Source organism: Chiloscyllium plagiosum, chromosome 7 (assembly GCF_004010195.1).
Source record: "Chiloscyllium plagiosum isolate BGI_BamShark_2017 chromosome 7, ASM401019v2, whole genome shotgun sequence".
Classification (NCBI taxonomy): Eukaryota; Metazoa; Chordata; class Chondrichthyes; order Orectolobiformes; family Hemiscylliidae; genus Chiloscyllium; species Chiloscyllium plagiosum.
The window spans coordinates 26,087,323-26,106,838 of NC_057716.1; the positions used below are offsets into that span (position 1 = coordinate 26,087,323).

At 42.1% G+C, this 19,516-nt stretch overlaps 1 protein-coding gene across 5 annotated transcripts in view; it reads left to right on the top strand.

The window, feature by feature from the left end:
• The window catches only part of LOC122551426 (partitioning defective 3 homolog B-like), a 979,113-nt gene that overhangs the window by 374,620 nt on the left and 584,977 nt on the right, over positions 1–19,516 (top strand). For all 5 annotated transcript variants that reach the window (XM_043693310.1, XM_043693308.1, XM_043693311.1 and 2 more), the window contains exon 4: positions 3,966–4,090. In XM_043693310.1, coding sequence (XP_043549245.1) covers positions 3,966–4,090 — 125 coding nt within the window. The remainder of the gene's footprint in view (positions 1–3,965; positions 4,091–19,516) is intronic.

Below are 19,516 nucleotides of genomic sequence, written 5' to 3' on the forward strand. Positions count from 1 at the left end.
GTGGGTCACCTTGATCATATGCCTAAAAGCTTGCTGCGTTTCTCTGTGTTTTCCCATCTGTCCTTCGACCAGTGAGTTTCTCTTGCATACTCGAGGAGACGTCTTAGGGGGGAGCTTAACCCCAGTCTATTTTGAAACTGGATGCTAAGAAGAAATATTGTAACCTGGAAAATTCTTTCCCCAAAAGCTGTCAAGGCTGGGAGTTGGTTTAAAATTTTGAAACTGAGACTGCATGGGTTGGATAGGTTACATTGGATCAATGCAGATAAATTGAGTCAAAGTATAGATAAGCCATGGTTTAATTGAAAGCTGGCAGAACAGGTGATGGGGCTGAATGGCTTACCATGAAGTTAATTTGTTACACTGAAAGACCTTGGCCATCCTTAAGTTGTGAAAGGCCCTGGTCTAGATTTGTCTTTCGATCTCTTGTAAATGAGTGTCTAGCTGATCAAGCGTTTATCAGATTGATAACTTTTACTCGTAGTATTTGTAGGTTCAATAAAGCTGGAAGAATTCTTTTTGAAAAATGAGCAAAGAGGAAAACACAGTTCATCAGCTTTTCTCCTCTTTGTGGATGTCTTCCTGATGTCATTTTTAAATTCTCATCCTTCTCTTTGCCTGAGCGCACTGATCCATGTGGTAGTTGTTGGGCACTGACAGTGTAGATGTGCCTCACTGAAGTTTTTATCTTTCTCATCATTGTATCTGAGTTCTGAAACTATCTGAGCTTGGCCTGGTTCTGTCATCTGAGGTCTACAGATGTACACTATTCTGGTTAGCAATCCAGAGTGGGAATTAATTCCAACACAACGGCCACTTATAACAAACAATGAAAGTAGGGAGACATCCAAAGCACTGTCTAGAGGTGCAGTGAGACAGAAAATAGCAATAAAATGGAAACAAAGGGAGTCAAAATGTCTGGTCATACTGGGTCAAGAAGTTCAGTTCTCGGGAGGATATTAAATGAGGGCAAAGATGTGGAATGGTCTTCACAAGAAGTATGACAGTATCCACCAGTTCAAGGTTTAGCTGCCATTGATATGGGGTGAAAGAAATGGGGAATGCACAAGAGACCAGAGATTGAAAAATTGAGGTGTCGGTGGGCCTGAGGGAGTCATAGAGCTATAATGTAGATAGATCATGGACGGTTTTTCAACATAAGGAAGAGCAGCTTTAAATTTCAGGGATTGGGATATGTCATCAGGGCCAGGTATGATAGGTGCAGGGGACTTCGGGCAGAATCTTCCACTTCTGTTGGCTGTCACACTCACTTGCTCAGAAGGTGGTGACACACTGAAGTAGACTCTTCAAAGTAAGGCCCACTGTATCTTCCTCCAATCAGGTGCTTTGGAAAGCTTTGCCCTAACATCAGATGTAGTTAGATGCTGGTAGCACCATAGAGGAGGCACTGCCTGCAGGCCAACCACAGGCAGAAAGACCAAGGCTTCAAGTAAGTGCTTCATGGAGTTACTTGCTTGTTTCTTGGTTTGGGGGTCATGGAGAAAGGTACAGCAGACTGGAAACTGTAAAGTGGTTTTCAGGGGCCAACCTGTGCGCTACATTCAGTTCCTCAAATGACCACAAGTTAGTGCAGATCAAGAGACAAATCACATTCACTCTGCCCCCAGACTCTCCCCGAATTTCAGTCTGTCCACACTGGTTAGTCAGTTGGTTGGCGCCTGTTATCTCTTCGCCTGGAACTGAAATAATTGAAGCCGAGGCAGTAATAGGCCTTTAGGAGGTCATTGATTGACCATTTTATGGCCTCAACTGGTGATGGGGTCAGAAGGTGGAACTTCAGCATTTCCAAGCAAAACATATTTTAGGTGGGGACAGGAAGGTTGGTTGCGTTCTGTGATGTAAATTGCCCTCCTGCCTCCAGGCCCACAAACTCTGGGACTGAACGATTCACCTTTGGTGTGAAATAGATAACCTTCCCAAAGTGATTTGCATGGTTGTGGGGAAAGAAGAGCACAGTTTGGAAGGTTGCAACATGTTTAAAGTCTTTAGGGCAAAGGAGAATAGAGGTGAGATGGCAGTTTTTGAGGATTGGAGGTGGGCATGGGAGCGTGATGACAATGAGAGAACAGTACTTGACAGAGCATAATTTGCAATGAGCTTTGGCGTGGCAGTCCAAGAGGTTAGTTGATTCACAATTGTGTCGGAATCAAGTCAAGAGTGCAGGAATTAGAGTCGAGGTCAACGGATGTTCAGTGAGACTCTGCGCAACAATATAAGGGAAATTAGTGAGAGACAAGAGACAGTGTTAGGGGAGTGGGGGTTGTGGGGGGGGGGAGAGATATCTGGCGTGGAAGCCGGCTTGGCTGGATATGCCAGGGACAGGGTCTTTGTAAATGGATGGACAAATTATCTTGGGAGGAAGCGGAAGGAACAGCTCAATAGAGGTTTTCAAACTCATTTACAAAGATGTCCAAAAGATATCCTTTTGGTGCTGGTGGTCTGGGGACAAGGAGGTGATTTTTAAGAGCTGTAAAGGAAAGATATTTCAGGTGGTGGAACAAAAATTCCAAATTGTTTCAAGCTCTCCTGGATCATTCTGATGATGGATTATGCGTAGATGTCTCAGGCGAATATTGTGTCATGGGAGAATATAGCTGATGAGGCTCTCTAGTGCTCAATGTGAATCCAGTCTAGATTTACAGGATGAAACTAATTGCCTATTGGCATCATCATCTTTCAAATTTTCTTCTGGTGGCTTGGTGGGTGGGGGCATTGTTGAGGCGAATTTAAATATTCTCTACCCATCCTATTGGATGAATTCAGTCAGTTGGTGGTTGTGTCTAAGTTGTTGGCTGTCTTCGTGGTTCAGAACCACATCAGATGATGTGTTTGTTTATGGAAGATTTGTCTCTATATAATGCAGCCACTTTTGTTTACTTACTGCCTTGTTTTAAAATTTAAGAAAACATAAATGCTTTAACAATATAACTGAAGAGCGAAAGCAATTCCTACGCTTTTACCTTCTCACCACCAAAGACCTCAAACACCCTTTCACTTAACCCACCCAGCCTATATATCCCTAGACATTACAGACAATTTAGCATGGCCAGTCCACATAAATTGCACATCTTTGGATTGTGGGAAGAAACTGGAGCTCCCGGAGGGAGAATGTGCAAACTTCATGTAGACAGTCACCCGAGGATGGAATCGAACCCTGGTCCCTGGCGCTGTGAGGCAATGGTACTAATCACTGAGCCACTGTGCTGCCCTGACTCTAAATATATAAATGCTAATCAAAATGCAGAGTGTAAATAGCTATTTAAAACATTTATGTATTTGAATTTTGTTAATCTGAACATGTTAATAATTATAATAAATATTATGTATGACAAACTGTTTTGGTACTAATACCTACTAGCCAGTAATTACTATAGTTCATTAAAAACACATGGAGAACTCTTAGATTTTTCCCTTTGCACTTGATGAGATGTGCATAGCTCAGAATGTGATAAATAAATGTTAGTTAATTAGCATTAATTCTTTAGTTTTGTTAACTTTTATTTTGTTTCGTTATGATATTTTTGGATTTCAGGGTTGCACGTCAATCTCTCAAAAACATTATGATGTGGAGGTGCCGGTGGTGGACAAAGTTAAAAATCACACAACACCTGTTATAAACCTGTTGGACTCTAATCTGGTGTTGTGTGATTTTTAAGTTTGAAAACATTATGTCTGTAAATGTCAATCCCTTTACATTTAAAACAAAAACTTCATCTGTAAAATTTGAAATCTGCATGCATATATAGGCCTCTGCCTTTTCCCAGTCAGATGAACGTTCATCAACCAGATAGTCTCTCCCCACTGTTTCTACCAGATGTGCTGAGTACTTGCAGCATTTTTTGTTTTGTTTGAGAAGAACAGATTCTCTGTCAATGTGGCACTGCTTAGGAAATTAGGTGGGTAATTGCTGGTGTTTTTCTGAAGTCCAACTTTGTTCTCCACAGGCACACCACTCATGGTACGAAGAAGCAGTGATCCAGCATTGGCCTCACCTACTGTGTTCCAAACAGGTGCTTCTCAATCTGATGAACCCCTTAACAGGAACCTGAACGTGAAGCCTGTCATAGTGGTAAGCCATGGCTCAATAGAGTTGGGAAATTGAAGGGGATAGTTTGGATTCTGCTGGAGTTGCATGTTATCAACTCCCAAGATCTGTTTATTTAGCTTGTTAAGCACTGGAGGATCCATTTAACTATTGAACCCCAGGATGCAATGGAGACCATGCAAGTATGCAACATTAATGAAATTGATGTCTGAAAGCTTCTTAAATACAGCTCAATCATTTCTGCATGAGATTGTAGTGCAGTTGATATAGATGCCTTGTTTGCTCTGTCAACCACCTGATCGGAAGAGGGTTTGGTGTTTACATTTCTCTACTTACGCTTTGTGCTACCTTGACCATTTGAAGTACGTTTATCAAGGCGAATGTGTTCTGGAAAAGAGCTTTGTTGTTCCAATGTTATTGTTTTGACATTCTGTTGTTTTCTTGTCCACATAATAGAACTCCCAACAGCAGTGAGTTTCCTGACGCATGCATGCTTTATACCTCAGGGTCTTTAAACTAAATCTGTCTTCATCATACCTGATAGGTGTTGGCTTATGTTTGTGCAGCTCCCTTGTATTTGGGCTGTCCTTTTCCTCTCCACTTATCGATGGGACTGTTGCAGGTTCATTTCGGGTGAGAGAAACTGTCTTCCCTTAACTCTTAGAATTGGCCTTTTTGAAATGGCCAATGGCAGTGGAGGAAAAGAATGATTATTATGATGCAGGTGATTATCCTTGATTAGTATCAAAGATGGTTGCTTCACTTAATTTGTAAAATAAAAGATGAGTGAGCTGCAGAAAGACACCGACAAAAATGCTGTCCTATTCTGCTGCTCAGAAAACTGGGGAAATTTGAGTTCTGCAACCCATCTGATTTCGTTCCCATTCAACTCATTGAAGCAACAATATCAGGTGAGGTGCAAATCTCTCATTCTACACAATACTGTGAGATCCCTACCTGGCGCGTTAGGCTGACGTTGCCCTCGGTGTGTTTATTAATGGTCCTAATTTTGCTGTTTTACTGTGAAACCAAGAGGTTTGTCATCACTGCTCTGTGAAGTTGGCCGAAACTTCTGGCGATTGCAGAGATGCAGTTAGAGTTGGAAGTTTGGTAATTACTGTCAGTGATTCCCTGCTCCTTCTCAGGGTGTCCGGTTGAAATCCTGACAGAAATAAAACTATTAAAAATTGCCGAATTTGTGCGAACTTGTGTTTCTTACCCTATTATCCTCAGTGTTTTTAATCACGAGGTCCCGGAGTGTGTCCTAGGTTGATTAAAGTAACTAAAAATGTTATTCCTTGTTAAATGAGGTTTAATTATTTTTTAATTGTTCAGGAAATGTGGGCATTGCCAGTTGGGCCAACATTTATCATCCATCCCTAGGTATCCTTGAGAAGGTGGTGGTGATGAGCTGCCTTCTTGAACTGCAGCAGTCCATGTGGTGCAGGTGGACCAACAATACTATTAAGGAGAGAGTTCCAGAATTTTGGCCTATTAGCACCAAAAGAACATTAGGATGGTGACTGGCTTGGAGCAGTATTTGTGGTTGGTGGTGTTCCCATTTATCTGTTTCCCTTGTCCTTCTGGATGGGAGTAGTCATGGGTTTGAAAGCTAATGGCTGAGGAGCCTTGGTGAGTTTCTGCAGTACGTCTTGTTGACTGCACTCTGATTTCGCTGTCTGTCAGTGGTGGAAGAAGTAAATGTTTATCAGTGTGGTGCCAGTCAAATGAGCTGCTTTGACCTGACTGGTTTCAAGCTTCTTGAGCGCTGCCTGGATTTTTGCAGCTCTAACAAGTGAGCAGTATTCCATCGCATTCCTGACTTGTGCCTTGTAAATGGTGAACAGGCTTTGGGGAGTCAGGAAGTGAGTTATTTAGTACAGTATTCCCAGCCTCTGACCTGCTCTTGTAGCCACAATCAATGGAAACTCCCAAGATATTGATAGTTGGGGATTCATTTATGATAATACCATTGAATGCCAAGGGGAGATTGTTAGGTTATCTCTTGTCTGAGATGGCCATCTCCTGCCACTTTTGTGGTGCGAAACGTACTTAGCCCTAGCTACTGTCCAAGTCTACTGCTTCTGTATTCGAGGAGTCATGAATGCCGCTGAACATTGCAAAATCATCAGTGAACATCCCCACTTTTGGAAAAGAAACAATAAAACTGCAGATACTGGAAACCAGATACAAAAATAGAAATTGCTGAAAAACTCAGCAGGTCTGGTAGCATCTGTGGAGAGAAAGCAGAGTTAACATTTCGGGTCCAGTGACCCCTCTTTGGAATGCTGAGATGTGGTCTAGATGTCAAGAGCTGTTGCCCTCACTTCACTATTGGCGCTCATTTGTTTGTCCATGTTTGAACCAAGGATGTAATGAGGCCAAGAGCTGAGTGGCCCTGGCAGAACCCAAATTGAGTGTCAGCGAGCAGGTTATTGCCAAGCAAGTGCCACTTGCGAGCACTGTTGATCGACTCTTCCATCATTTTACTGATCAAGAGTAGACTGAAAGGCAGTGATTGGCTGGGTTGAATTTGTCCTGTTATTTGTGTACATGGCATACCAATGCAGTGTACCAATTGATTTTTTTTATGAACAACGGATCTGGCTAATATATATGTCAAATTGCATGATGCAAATTTGTTTTTTATGTCTTAAAAGATATGCTTATATAGTTTGTATATAATATTTCAACCTCTACTGCAATCCAGTGTGTCTGCCTGACTTAATGTCACTTTCTGTAATATTATAGAAACCGAATTACAAGATTTGCTTGTTACTTCTGGGTTTTCTGTCATTGAAAACTCTTCACTGTGATTGGCTGCTTTGGCCCAGTTGATGATGTCATATGGGCATACAAGTTAAGAGTGGGCATGGGCTACTCAGCAGCTGAAACCAATCCTTGTTTATCAAGAAGCTATCTAATTCTGTTTTAAAAATATTCAAAGAATCTGCTCCTACCATCTTTTGAAAGAGAACTCCCAAACATTCATGACCCTCTGAGAGAAAAATAATCCTCCTATCTCAGTGTTAATGAATGACTCATTGTTTTTAAACAGTGTTTTCTGTTCCAGATTCCTCCAGAAGAGGAAACATCCTCCCAATATCCACCTTATCAAAACCCTTCAGGGTCTTGCATGTTTTAATCAAGTCATTTCTTACTCTGCTAAACTCCAGTGGTCTGTCAAGTCTTTTGTCATATGACAGTCTTCCATTCCAGTAATAGTCTTGTAACAATCCCTGAACTGCTCCCAATGCATTTTACATCCTTCTGTAAAAAAACATACCAATACAGTGCACAGGAACTGAAACATAACCCCCCTGCATCTTTGTATTCAGTCCTCCTTGGAAAAGATTATAGCATTCTATTACTGCGTATAATTACTTGCTCTACCTTCACACTAACATTTTGTGATTCATGCACCAGGACAATCAGATCACTGTGTCCGAGCTCTCTCAAATCTTCTCACATAGACAATATACTTCATTTTGTTTGTGCCAAAATGGACAATTTCACATTTTTTTACACTATACTCCATTTGCCAGGTCATTGTCTACTCACATAACCTCTCTGCATCTTTTTGTCCTCCTTATGTCTTACAGAGATTGCTGACAGCTAGTATTAGAATTAAAATAATGACATAAAATATTAAACTAATTCCTCAGAGCTTTCTAGATCCTTATGGGCAACATTCTTGATGAGCGTTGGAGCTTCATCTCTGGCCACAAATTCTGGCCTAGGACTACATTATGGTGCAAGCATGTTGGTGAACTAAAACTCTATCAGTTCAGAAGCAATGGAGCAAAGTTGACTTCACACGACCAAGTGAGGAGATCGTAATGAAATTGTCACTGACAGTTGTCAATATATTATTGACAGAATGAAGGAAGTGAATGGACTATGGCCAAATTCGCAGATGACACAAAACACATTTTGGCAGGAAGAATAAAGAGCTAAATGTTAATTAAATGCCAGAAGACTGCAGCAAGCTTTGCCAGGATTGCTGACTGCACAAACTAAGGATTGACATTGTTTAAGTTAATGGGAAGTAAGTGACTTTAAAATTCCTACTGATTGATTGCTACAATTTTGAGAGGTCTCTGGCACATATAGGCATGGGTCAGCTCTTTCTCCGTGGACTACAGCCATCCATGTAACACTCATATAACTCTCCAGTGTCCAAGGCAAAGTTGTTAATTTGAATGACAACCCATTCACCACCTTAAACAGCCTCTTAGAGTCGTAGAGATATACAGCAGGGAAACAGACCCTTCGGTCCAACTCGTCCATGCCAACCAGATATCCCAACCCAATGTAGTCTCACTTCCCAGCACCTGGCCCATACCCCTCCAATACCTTCCTATTCATATACCCATCCAGATACCTTTTGAATGTTGCAATTGTACTAGCTTCCACCACTTCCTCTGGCAGCTCATTCCATACATGCACCTTCCTGAAGAAGGGCTTATGCCCGAAACGTCGATTCTCCTGTTCCCTGGATGCTGCCTGACCTGCTGCGCTTTTCCAGCAACACATTTTCAGCCATACATGCACCACCCTCTGCGTGAAAAATTTGCCCCTTAGGTCTCTTTTATATCTTTCCCCTCACATCCTAAACCCATGTCCTCTAATTCTGGACTCCCCCACCCCAGTGAAAAGACCTTGTCAATTTATCCTACCCATGCCCCGGGTAGTTTTATAAACCTCGATAAGGTCACCCCTCAGCCTTCAACGCTCAATGGAAAACAGCCTTACCCTATTCAACCTCTCCTTATAGCTCAATTCCTCCAAATCCTGACAACATCCTTGTAAACCTTTTTTGATAGGAAGGAGACCAGAATTGCACACAATATTCCAAAAGTGGCCTAACTAGTGTCTTGTACAGCCACAACATGGCCTCCCGACTCCTGAACTCAATACTTTGACCAATAAAGGAAAGCATATCAAATGCAGCCTTCACTATCCTATCTACCTGTGACTCCACTTTCAAGGAGCTATGAACCTGCACTCCAAGGTCTCTTTGTTCAGCCCTTGAAGACTGAAACGGGTGAATTTATTATGGGGAACAAGGAAATGGCAGAAGAGTTGAATAGGTACTTTGGATATGTCTTCACTGGGAAAGGCACAAACAATCTCCCAGATGTAATAGTGGCTGAAGGACCTAGGGTAATGGATGAACTGAAGAGAATTTATATTAGGCAGGAAATGGTGTTGGATAGGTCTGAAGGCTGATAAGTCCCCAGGACCTGATGGTCTGCATCCCAGGGTACTGAAGGAGGTGGCCCTAGAAATTGTGAACTCATTGCTGATCATTTTCCAATGTTCTATAGATTCAGGATCAGTTCCTGTGGATTGGAGGGTGGCTAATATTATTCCACTGTTCAAGAAAGGAGGAAGAGAGAAAACGGCGAATTATAGACTGGTTAGCCTGACGTCAGTGGTGGGAAAGATACTGGAATCAATTATAAAAGATGAAATTATGACTAATTTGGATAGCAGTAACAGGATAGGTCAGAGTCAGCATGGATTTACAAAGGGGAAATCATGCTTGATTAATCTAGAATTTTTTGAGAATGTAACTATGAAGATGTACAAGGGAGAGCCAGTGGATGTAGTGTACCTGGATTTTCAGAAAGCCTTTGATAAAGTCCCACATAGGCGATTAGTGAGCAAAATTAGGGCATATGGTATTGGGGGCAAAGTACTGACTTGGATTGAAAATTGGCTGGCTGACAGGAAGCAAAGATTAGTGATAAACAGGTCCCTTTCAGAATGGCAGGCGATGACCAGTGGGGTACCACGAAGTTTGGTGCTGTGACCGCAGCTGTGTACAATATACATTAATGATATAGATAAAGGTATTAAAAGTAATATTAGCAAATTTGCTAATGACACAAACCTGGGTGGCAGGGTGAAATGTGAGGAGGATGTTATGAGAATACAGGGTGACTTGGACAGGCTAGGTGAGTGGATGGATGTATGGCAGATGCAGTTTACTGTGGATAAATGTGCAGTTATCCAGTTTGGTGGCAAGAACAGGAAGGTAGATTACTATCCAAATGGAGTCAGGTTAGATAAAGGGGAAGTACAATGAGATCTAGGTGTTCTTGTACATCAGTCAATGAAAGCAAGCATGCAGGTTCAGCAGGCAGTAAAGAAAGCTAATAGCATGCTGGCCTTCATAACAAGAGGAATTGAGTATAGGAGCAAAGTGGTCCTTCTGCAGCTGTACAGGGCCCTGGTGAGACCGCACCTGGAGTATTGAGTGCAGTTTTGGTCTCCAAGTTTGAGGAAGGACATTCTGGCTATTGAGGGAGTGCAGCGTAGGTTCACGAGGTCAATTCCCAGAATGGTGAGACTATCATATGTTGAAAGATTGGAGCGACAGAGCTTGTATACACTTGAGTTTAGAAGGATGAGAGGGGATCTGATTGAGACATATAAGATTATTAAAGGATTGGACACTCTGGAGGCAGAAAGCATGTTTTTCTGCTGATGAGTGAGTCCAGAACCAGAGGACATAGTTTAAAAATAAGAGGTAGGCCATTTAGAACAGAGTTGAGGAGAAACATCTTCACCCAGAGAGTGGTGGGTATATGGAATGCTCTGCCCCAGAAGGCAGCGGAGGCCAAGTCTCTGGATACTTTCAAGAAAGAGATGGATAGAGCTCTTAAAGATAGTGGAATCAAGGGTTATGAGGATAAGGCAGGAACAGGATACTGATTGTGGATGATCAGCCATGATCATAATGAATGGTGGTGCTGGCTCGAAGGGCCGAATGGCCTACTCCTGCACTTATTGTCTATAACACTCCTTTATTCTGCTTTACTGCACTGTGCGTGCAGTGTGCATCTGGTACAGGGTGCTCTTCAACTTACATTTTCTATCTTTCACACCATCATTAACACCCATTTGACATCTCAGTCACTCCTTCATTGCTGTTAGGAACCCCCTGCCTTTAGCTCTGGGCAATCTTACCATCTGTTCTCCTCATTCTTACTCCTCTCTGTCTACAACATAAAACAAGCATTTTACAGGGCCTTTCAACTCTGAACAAGAGTTAGATCAGACTGTAGACATCAAGTATTTGTGGTGTGTGTATTGAGTGAGCTGGCAGAGAAGTGATAGAGGCAAGTGCAATTGCAACATGGGTTTGCAGAGGAACGCAACTGTTATGTTGCAGCAGAATGACCTGTGTGACTTTCTAACTTGCCGAGGCTTCTTTGACAGCATCTCCCAAAACCAGCAACCTTTAAATCTTCAAAGAACACAGGATGCTAATGCATGCAGTACCTGTAAAGCATACACTGATAGTGTTGTTCCTTCAGTGTCACTGGTAAAACCTTGAAATACTGTCTTTGTAGCAACACTGTACCGACAGACAACTAAATAGCAATGATCCGCAAAGGCAAGTCATCGCTTTGTTTGAGGGCAAGAAGAGACATGCAATAAATATTGGCCTTGTGAAAATTCTGACCCACAAATGGCCTGTTATTGGGCTTATTTGATTATTTGAATGATGGAGCAGGCTTGGGGGGCTGAAATGGTTTATTAGATAAAAACCTGTATTCCTGATGAAGGGCTTTTGCCCGAAACATCGATTTTACTGCTCCTAGGATGCTGCCTGAACTGCTGTGCTTTTCCAGACCACTCTAATCTAGACCCTGAGATGGTTTATTCTTAATCCTACTTTTGTGGGTTGAAGTTTTTGCTTTCCTGCTGACAGGTTTGAGAGCTGAATGGCTCAATTAGCCCAACGGGCTGGGTGGTGTTGGGCGACACGTTAATAAACCCCTGAAGTGTGAAATTAGTTTTCACTTAAGGGCTTCATTTCACTGCCAACATTTAAAGTGGGAACATGGGATGCCTTTGACATGTGCATAACCCAATGGCTCTGTCAAATGAAGTGGGGAGAGGGTGGAGTCAAGGTGGGTGAGGCAAGCATGGCTTGTTCTAAACAGTTCCCCTGTGCCCAACAGCAGGATTCTCTGTTGGTATTAACCCCTCTGGGTCTTCTTCCTTCCTTGTCCTTTCCAACCTTAGGCTTCCCACACCCTTTCACCCAGATTTGCCAGTGAAGATGCACCCCACATCCACAAGACCCCCTGTTCATTTAATCCAGATATATGGAACTCATTACCACGGAAGGCTGTGGAGGCTAAGTCATGGAAAGTATTTAAGAAAGAGATAGAAAACTAGTTTCTTGAATGGTAAATGGATCAGGGGTGACCAAGAGAAGGCAGGAGAATGGGGTTTGAGAAGCCTATCAGCCAAGATCAAATAGTGGAGCAGACTTGATGGGCTGAATGGTCTCATTCTCCTCCGAGATCTTACAGTTTTATGGTCTTATCCTTGCACACTGTTGCACGCTCCTTTTGCCATTAGCAGCTCTTGTAAGGGAATGGGTTGATTTCCTATTCCTTAAGGGTAGAAACACTGCCTTTAACTTAATTGAAAAATAGATCTTCGGGCACACGAGTCTCTTCATGGTGAGCTCTCCTTATCCCCACACCGCCCCCCCCCCAAAGCATGATCAATTTGGGGCCCATACTTCCAAAAAGATCAAGAAAATTAATTTACATCAGTTCACGAGCCAGCAAATTTTGAAAATGCGGTCAGTGCTTAATTTGTGTTCATGTCAGTGCCATGGGCAAAAGGCTTGCTTTTGGCTGTTTCTTTACTTGTTGCAGTTCACTGTTGTTAGGACTGATTCTTTTTTTTTTCCCGGCTTCCCCAGTTTTCCTTTGAGTTTCTATGACGGTGCTGATAACCTGCCTTTAACTATCCGCTGTAAAGTGTAACACCTGGTTTTACAATCGCTGTGTGAAGTACTGTGTGTATTTCACATCAGAACATGGTGTAAAGCAGCTGCTTGGCATGGAGTGATTGGTTGCTGGCTTGAAGAACAGTAAACTCTACACTTGGTCTGATTATCAACTGCTATGTAATCAATGGGAAACTGCATTAATACTCAACAAACACACTGACATCAATTGCTGGACTAGCTCGTGGCAGTTGCCACTTGGTTTATGGACTCAAGAACTGAGGGGTTCTGTGGCAGAGGGATTGTGTCCCAATCTCCGAACCACAAAACCCGGATACAAGTCCTACCTGCTCCAGAGGTGCATAATAATATCCCTCAACAGATTGATTCGAAAATATCTGTGTGGAGTTTGCATGTTCTCCTCGGATCTACATGAGTTTCCTCCAAGTGCTGTGGTTTCCTCCCGCAATCCAAAGATGTGCAGCTTAGGTGAATTGGCCATGCTGAATTGCCCATAGTGTTCAGGGATGTGTAAGTTAGGTGCATTAGTCAGGGGGGAATGTTGAGTTATATGGTAGGTGAATGGGTCTGGGTGGGCTACTCTTTGAAGGGTTGGTGTAGACTTGTTGGGTCAAATGGCCTGTTTACACACTGTAGGGTTTCTAGTGAGGGTAGGAATATGAGGATAGAGCAGATAGATGCTTAGCTGAGAAGCTGGTGTAGGGGAGAAGGATTCACATTTTTGGATCATTACAATCTCCTCTGGGGTAAAAGTGACTTGTATAAGAAGAACGGATTGCACCTGAATTGGAAGGTGAGTAATATACTGACGGGGAGGTTGGCTAGATTTGCTTGGAAGGGTATAAGCTAGTAACTGCCTGGATGGGAGCCAGGGAGATAGTGAGGAAAGAGATCAGTCTGAGACTGGTACAGTTGGGAAAAGGAGCAAGTCAACAGCCAGGGTAGGCAAGAGCAAAGCCAAAAACGAGGTAGGACTGATAAATTAAACTGCATTCAATTCAATGCAAGAGACCTAATAGAGAAGGCAGATGAACTTAGGGCATGGCTGGGAACATAGGACTGGGATATCATAGCAATTACAGAGATGTGGCTTAGAGTTGGACAGGACTGGCAGCTTAAATGTTCCAGAATATAGAAGCTATAGGAAGGATAGAAATGGGGGCAAGAGGAAGGGGAGCGGCATTTCTGAATATTGATAACATAATGGCTGTACTTGGGGAGGATATTCCTGGAACTACGTCCAGGGAAGTTATTCGGATGGAACTGAGAAAAAAGAAAGGGATCATCACCTTATTAGGACAGGATTTGCATGTATTTTAAAAGGCAAGGACTGATTAGGGATAGTCAACAAGGCTTTGTGCGTGGGAAATCATGTCTCACAAACTTGATTGAGTTTTTTGAAAAAGTTACAAAGAGGATTGCTGAGGGCAGAGTGATAGACATGATCTATACAGACTTCAGTAAGGCATTCGACAAGGTTCCTCATGGTAGACTAGTTGGCAAGATTAAATCACACGGAATAGATGGTAACTCACCATTTGGATACAGAACTAGCTTGAAGGAAGACAGAGGATGGTGGTAGAGGGTTCCTTTCAGACTGGAAACCTGTGACCAGCAGTATGCCACTGGGGCCACTGCCTTTTGTCATTTATATAAATGATTTGAATGTGAATATAAGAAGTATGGTTAGTAAGTTTGCAGATGACACCAAAATTGGAGCTGTAGTGCACAGCAAAGAAGGTTACCTGCAATTACAACGGGCTCTTGATCAGATGGGCCAATGGGCCGAGGAGTTACCAATGGAGTTTAATTTAGATAAATGTTAGGTACTGTATTTTGGAAAGGCAAATCAGGGCAGGACTTCTGCACTTAATGGTAAGGTCCTATAAAGTGTTGATGAACAAAGAGACTTTGGTGTGCAGGGTCATCGCTCCTTGAAAGTGGAGTCACAGGTAAAGAGGATAGTGAAGAACGTGTTAGGTGTGCTTTCCTTTATTGGTCAGTGCATTGAGTAAAGGAGTTGGGATATCATGTTTTGGCTGTCCAGGACATTGGTTAGGCCACTTTTTGAATGCTGCTTGCAATTCTGGTCTCCCTGCTATAGGAAGGAAGTTGTGAAACTTGAAAAGATTTGCAAGGGTGCTGCCAGGGTTGGGAGGGTTTGAGCTATAGGGAGAGGCTGAAGAGGCTTGAGCTATTTTCCCAGGAGCTTCAGGGAGAGTAAGGGGTGACCTTTTAGCCTTTATTAAAATCATAAGGGGCATGGATAGGGTAAATAGACATGGTCTTTTCCCTGGGGTGGCAGTGTCCAGAACTAGATGGCATAGGTTTAAGGTGTGAGGGGAAAGATATCAAAGGGACCTAAGGGGCAACGTTTTCACACAGAGGGTGGTGCATGTATGGAAAGAGCTGCCAGAAGAAGTGGTGGAGACTGGTACAATTACAACATTTAAAAGGTATCTCTTTGGGTAGATGAATAGGAAGGCTTTAGAGGGCAAATGGGCCAAATGCTGACAAATAGGACTAAATTTATTTCAGATATCTGGTTGGCATGGGCGGCTTGGACCAAACGGTCTGTTTCTGTGCTGAACATCTCTATGACTCTGAGTCAGTGTTCTCCCACTTAATAGAGCTAAGTTCTTTCTCTCCTCTCAGTCCTTCAATGTTGGTTTAACATTGCTAATATTTTCCAAAAAGCTATTTAAGACATATTGCATCAAATAAGTATCGTGGAAATGAACTTAAGGCAGTGTTTGAGTTAAAGTATTCTGTTGTTCATAACCATTTAAGTTTTATCCTTGGGATTGTTGAAACTGCTTGGTTTCAATTTAATCTTAAACACACTGCAATCATTTATATGTGCAAAAATTATTTTGTTTTGTGGAAATCATTTGCTGATAAATATACAGCCAAGGCATAGCAAAGCTGCATATCTAGCTTGGCAAGGGATACCTTTTGAATTTTCTCCCAAGCAATTATAAAATGCACCAAATGGATGCAATTTTTCTAGTCACTGCTTTGTGATGCTCAAGATATACTTTTGAAGATACTTTCTTTGCAGTGTATGTTGCAAAATGCAATGTTTAAATGAATTTCATGATTTGCTCTGTGCACTGAAGAGACTATTTATTTCCATTCACCTACATAATATCACTATGTATAGTGACTCTGGAAATTCTGAAGCTTCATTTGTCTTCGAACTTCACACGTTATTTACTTGTACAAGTTTAAGTCTTTATAAATAATGCATGATGCAGATATGGGTTTCTTGTGTTGAATATGTCTGGGGCAAGAAAGTAACTAATGCCATACTTTTTCTCATTGGCTCAAATGAGCACCTGAAGCTTAGCTGAAATATAGTTCCCATTGAAATCAAAACAGCTTGAAAAGGTTGTATTTTTAACCAATCATATCACTGCATTGACTTTTAATTGAATTGCTATTCAGACCCAACTGAAAAATTGCACAAAAGTAGCATCAGTTAACATTTAAAACACACTGATCTTACGACTAAATTGCGTAATTTCATACACAAAATGGCTGCAAGAGGTTTCCTTCACAAAGGTCTTGTTCTTATCTGAAAAGTTGACAACAGTTCTGCATTCCCCAGACCAACTGTATATAAACTGAAGGACAGCACTTTCTCCTGAAGCTGACACAGTGTTGGGCAGATAGGCCAATATCTTGCAAACATGAGGTTATGACATCAATCTGTGTACTGTTTCCCTTCTTCCATTCTGTGTGCCAAATGATGTGAGCTGTGCTCTAACAAGTAGCAGCAATGCAGATGGATAATGGAGAGGCATCCAGTCAAATTTCAAGAGAATCCAGACAAAAACAATTCCACAGAGAAGCAAAGAGCTTTCATTTCAAATTAGACAAGCTGGATAGGTGCCCAGTAGAGTCAATCTGTTCTTTTACTTTCTTTGTCCATTTCCTTTTATTTTCTATTTGCTGTAGATTATTTTGATACCAGCGTGGAAATGTCACTGGATGCTAGTTCCAATTTATGTGAGGTTTTGAAATGACTCAATTCCTGGGTGTTTTACATTGCTTGAGTGTTGAGGTTGTGGTGGCACAGTACTTGGCACTGGAATGTGCCAGCTTTGTGAGCATAATATCATGGGGGTGGATTAGCTGCCACTCCTGTGGTTACATATATTTGTAGACTAGATTGTTGCTCCATAAAGGGTTCCCAAACCACTCTCAAATTCCAAATTTTTTTCAGTCATATCATTTACTTTTCTCCTATCTTTCTGCAGTTTGCAAGGAGGTCCAACTTCAATGTCAAAGATGAGAGTAAGCACTCCTTTCTTTTAGGGCAAACCCATAAGAAAACAAGGCTAGAATGTATCATTGAATGACAAAGGCCTTCGGTTGACTTGAATTCTTCAGCTCTCAGTTTCAAATTTGAAGTTTTCTCAGTGTTGTCTTGGTGGTAGCACTCGCTCCTCTGATCCAGAAGATTGAGGTCTGACCACACTCTAGAAACTTGATCGTAGAGTCCTGGCTCATTCTCCAGAAGAGCACCAAGGAAGCACTGTGCTATCAGAGATGCCACGTGTAAGATTATACATTAAACCTTGGCCCTTTTCTCCCTCGGATGTTAGTGTAAAATCAGTGTGCTCTTTAATTTTCATAAAGCATCTATTAAATGCTTTGACTTCAGCTGTAGTTGAACCAGTGCTCTAAAGGTTTCTTTTAGAAAGTAAACTTTAGTCAGGGAGCAATGTCATTCTTATGAATGTGTACTGCTGCTAAGACCAGTATTTATTGCCCACCTCTAATTGATTTTGTTGGAATATCTTTTTGAGCCACTTCAAGCTTTATAGTGAAGCTCCCCCTACAGGTACTATACAATAGGAAGTTCCAGGATTTTGACCAAGTGACAATGATTGACAATACACAGATAGTTCTTCTATAACGTGATGATTGGAGATGTTGGAAGTACCACCCACCTGCTGCCTTTGACCCCCTTGATGGTGCAATTGCTGTCAAAGAAGAATTGATTCATTCATCTTATAGATCCTGTACACTGTGGCTATGATCTGCAGATGGTGTCAGGATTGGATGTTCAGTGTGGTAGATGGGGCTGCCTGTCAAGGAAGCTTCTTTGTCCTGGATGGTGTTGAAATCTTGTGTTATTGGAGCTTCATCCATTTGCAAAATTGGAAAATATTCCATCCCATTTAGATTAGGCCTGGTACCTAGGTGAACCATTGGCTACAGTTTACTTGGTCTCTGTGTTGAGGCAGCAAAGTCAATGAAATGTAGACACCATTGACTCACCACAAGAGGGTTCACTATTGTACAGAAAATAAAAATTGGGAGTCAACTCGTTAGCCCCAGCAACCAACCAGCTCCAAGTCGGTGAGATCAGATTGATTTTTTAGATTAGATTTCCTACAGTGTGGAAATAGGCCCTTTGTCTCAACCAGTCCACACCAACCCTCCGAAGAGTAACCCTGCCAGACCCATTTCCTTCTGACTAATGCACCTAACACTACGGGCAATTTGCCATGGCCCATTCACCTGACCTGCACATCTTTGGACTGTGGGAGGAAACCGGAACACCCAGAGGAAACCCACGCAGACACTGGGAGAACGTGCAAACTCCACACAGACAGTTGCCCAAGGCTGGAATCGACCCTGGGACTCTGGTGCTGTGAGGCAGCAGTGCTAACCGCTGAGCCACTGTGCCGCCCCCTATAGGAAAGATTTGAGTTCACAAATCTCTCCAAGAATATCTGAGCAGGGTTTAAAATTCTGACAGGTTTTGATAGAGTGAATAAGAAAGTACTATTTTGCTTATTGTGGAATTGGTGAGGTAGATAAATGTCTGTGGTTAAATAAGTGACAGAGCTATGGAGAGAGAATAGAACTGTGGGATTAGATTTGATTAATTTCTGGTCACCAACTGTTCAGGACTGTCTTGGAGTCTCCAGTAATTAAAGATTAATCTTCTGGACACTGCTGAGAGCAATCTGGGAAAAGAATCATGGTGTTTTATTTATTTCTATTGTTTACTTTTGTTTATTAATGACTGTTGGGAATAAAGCCCTTTTGACGGTGTTATTGTTGAACATCATTCTCTAAGGGGACCGTATTCTGCGCGCTCCAGTTGTACTGAGAAAGGATGGCCATGTTTGGTAGGCAGTGGTGAATAGTTTGCACACTAAATTACTTGAATCAAGCATTAGCACAGATATGATAGGCTGAATGGCCTGTGTTCAACCTGTTTTGTTTCGGTAGAAATGAGAACTTCCGTTCGGAAGAAGGGTCACTGGACCTGAAAACTGTGATTTCTCTCCACAGATGCTGCCAAACCTGCTAGGTTTTTCCAGTAATTTTTGTTTTTGTTGCTGCTGTTTATGTTGTTTTCCCTTTAAATTCTTAGTGTGAGAGCTTGTATACTGAGTGTTAGATGTCACAGAAATTCTGATGCTGCATGTTGGCTTGCAGTCTCATGAGCCAGGGCAGCCTGTTCAAACACGAGCTCTGTGATGAGTCTCGTCATAGAATCCCATAGCACAGCTCTCTAATAGAGCCATCTAGCTGGTCCCACAGTCCCCACTCTTTCTGATTGCCCTTATCAATGTTTCTTTTTCAAATATGTATTCAATTGCCATCCGAAAGTTATCTGTTTCCAAAGCCCTTATGGGCAG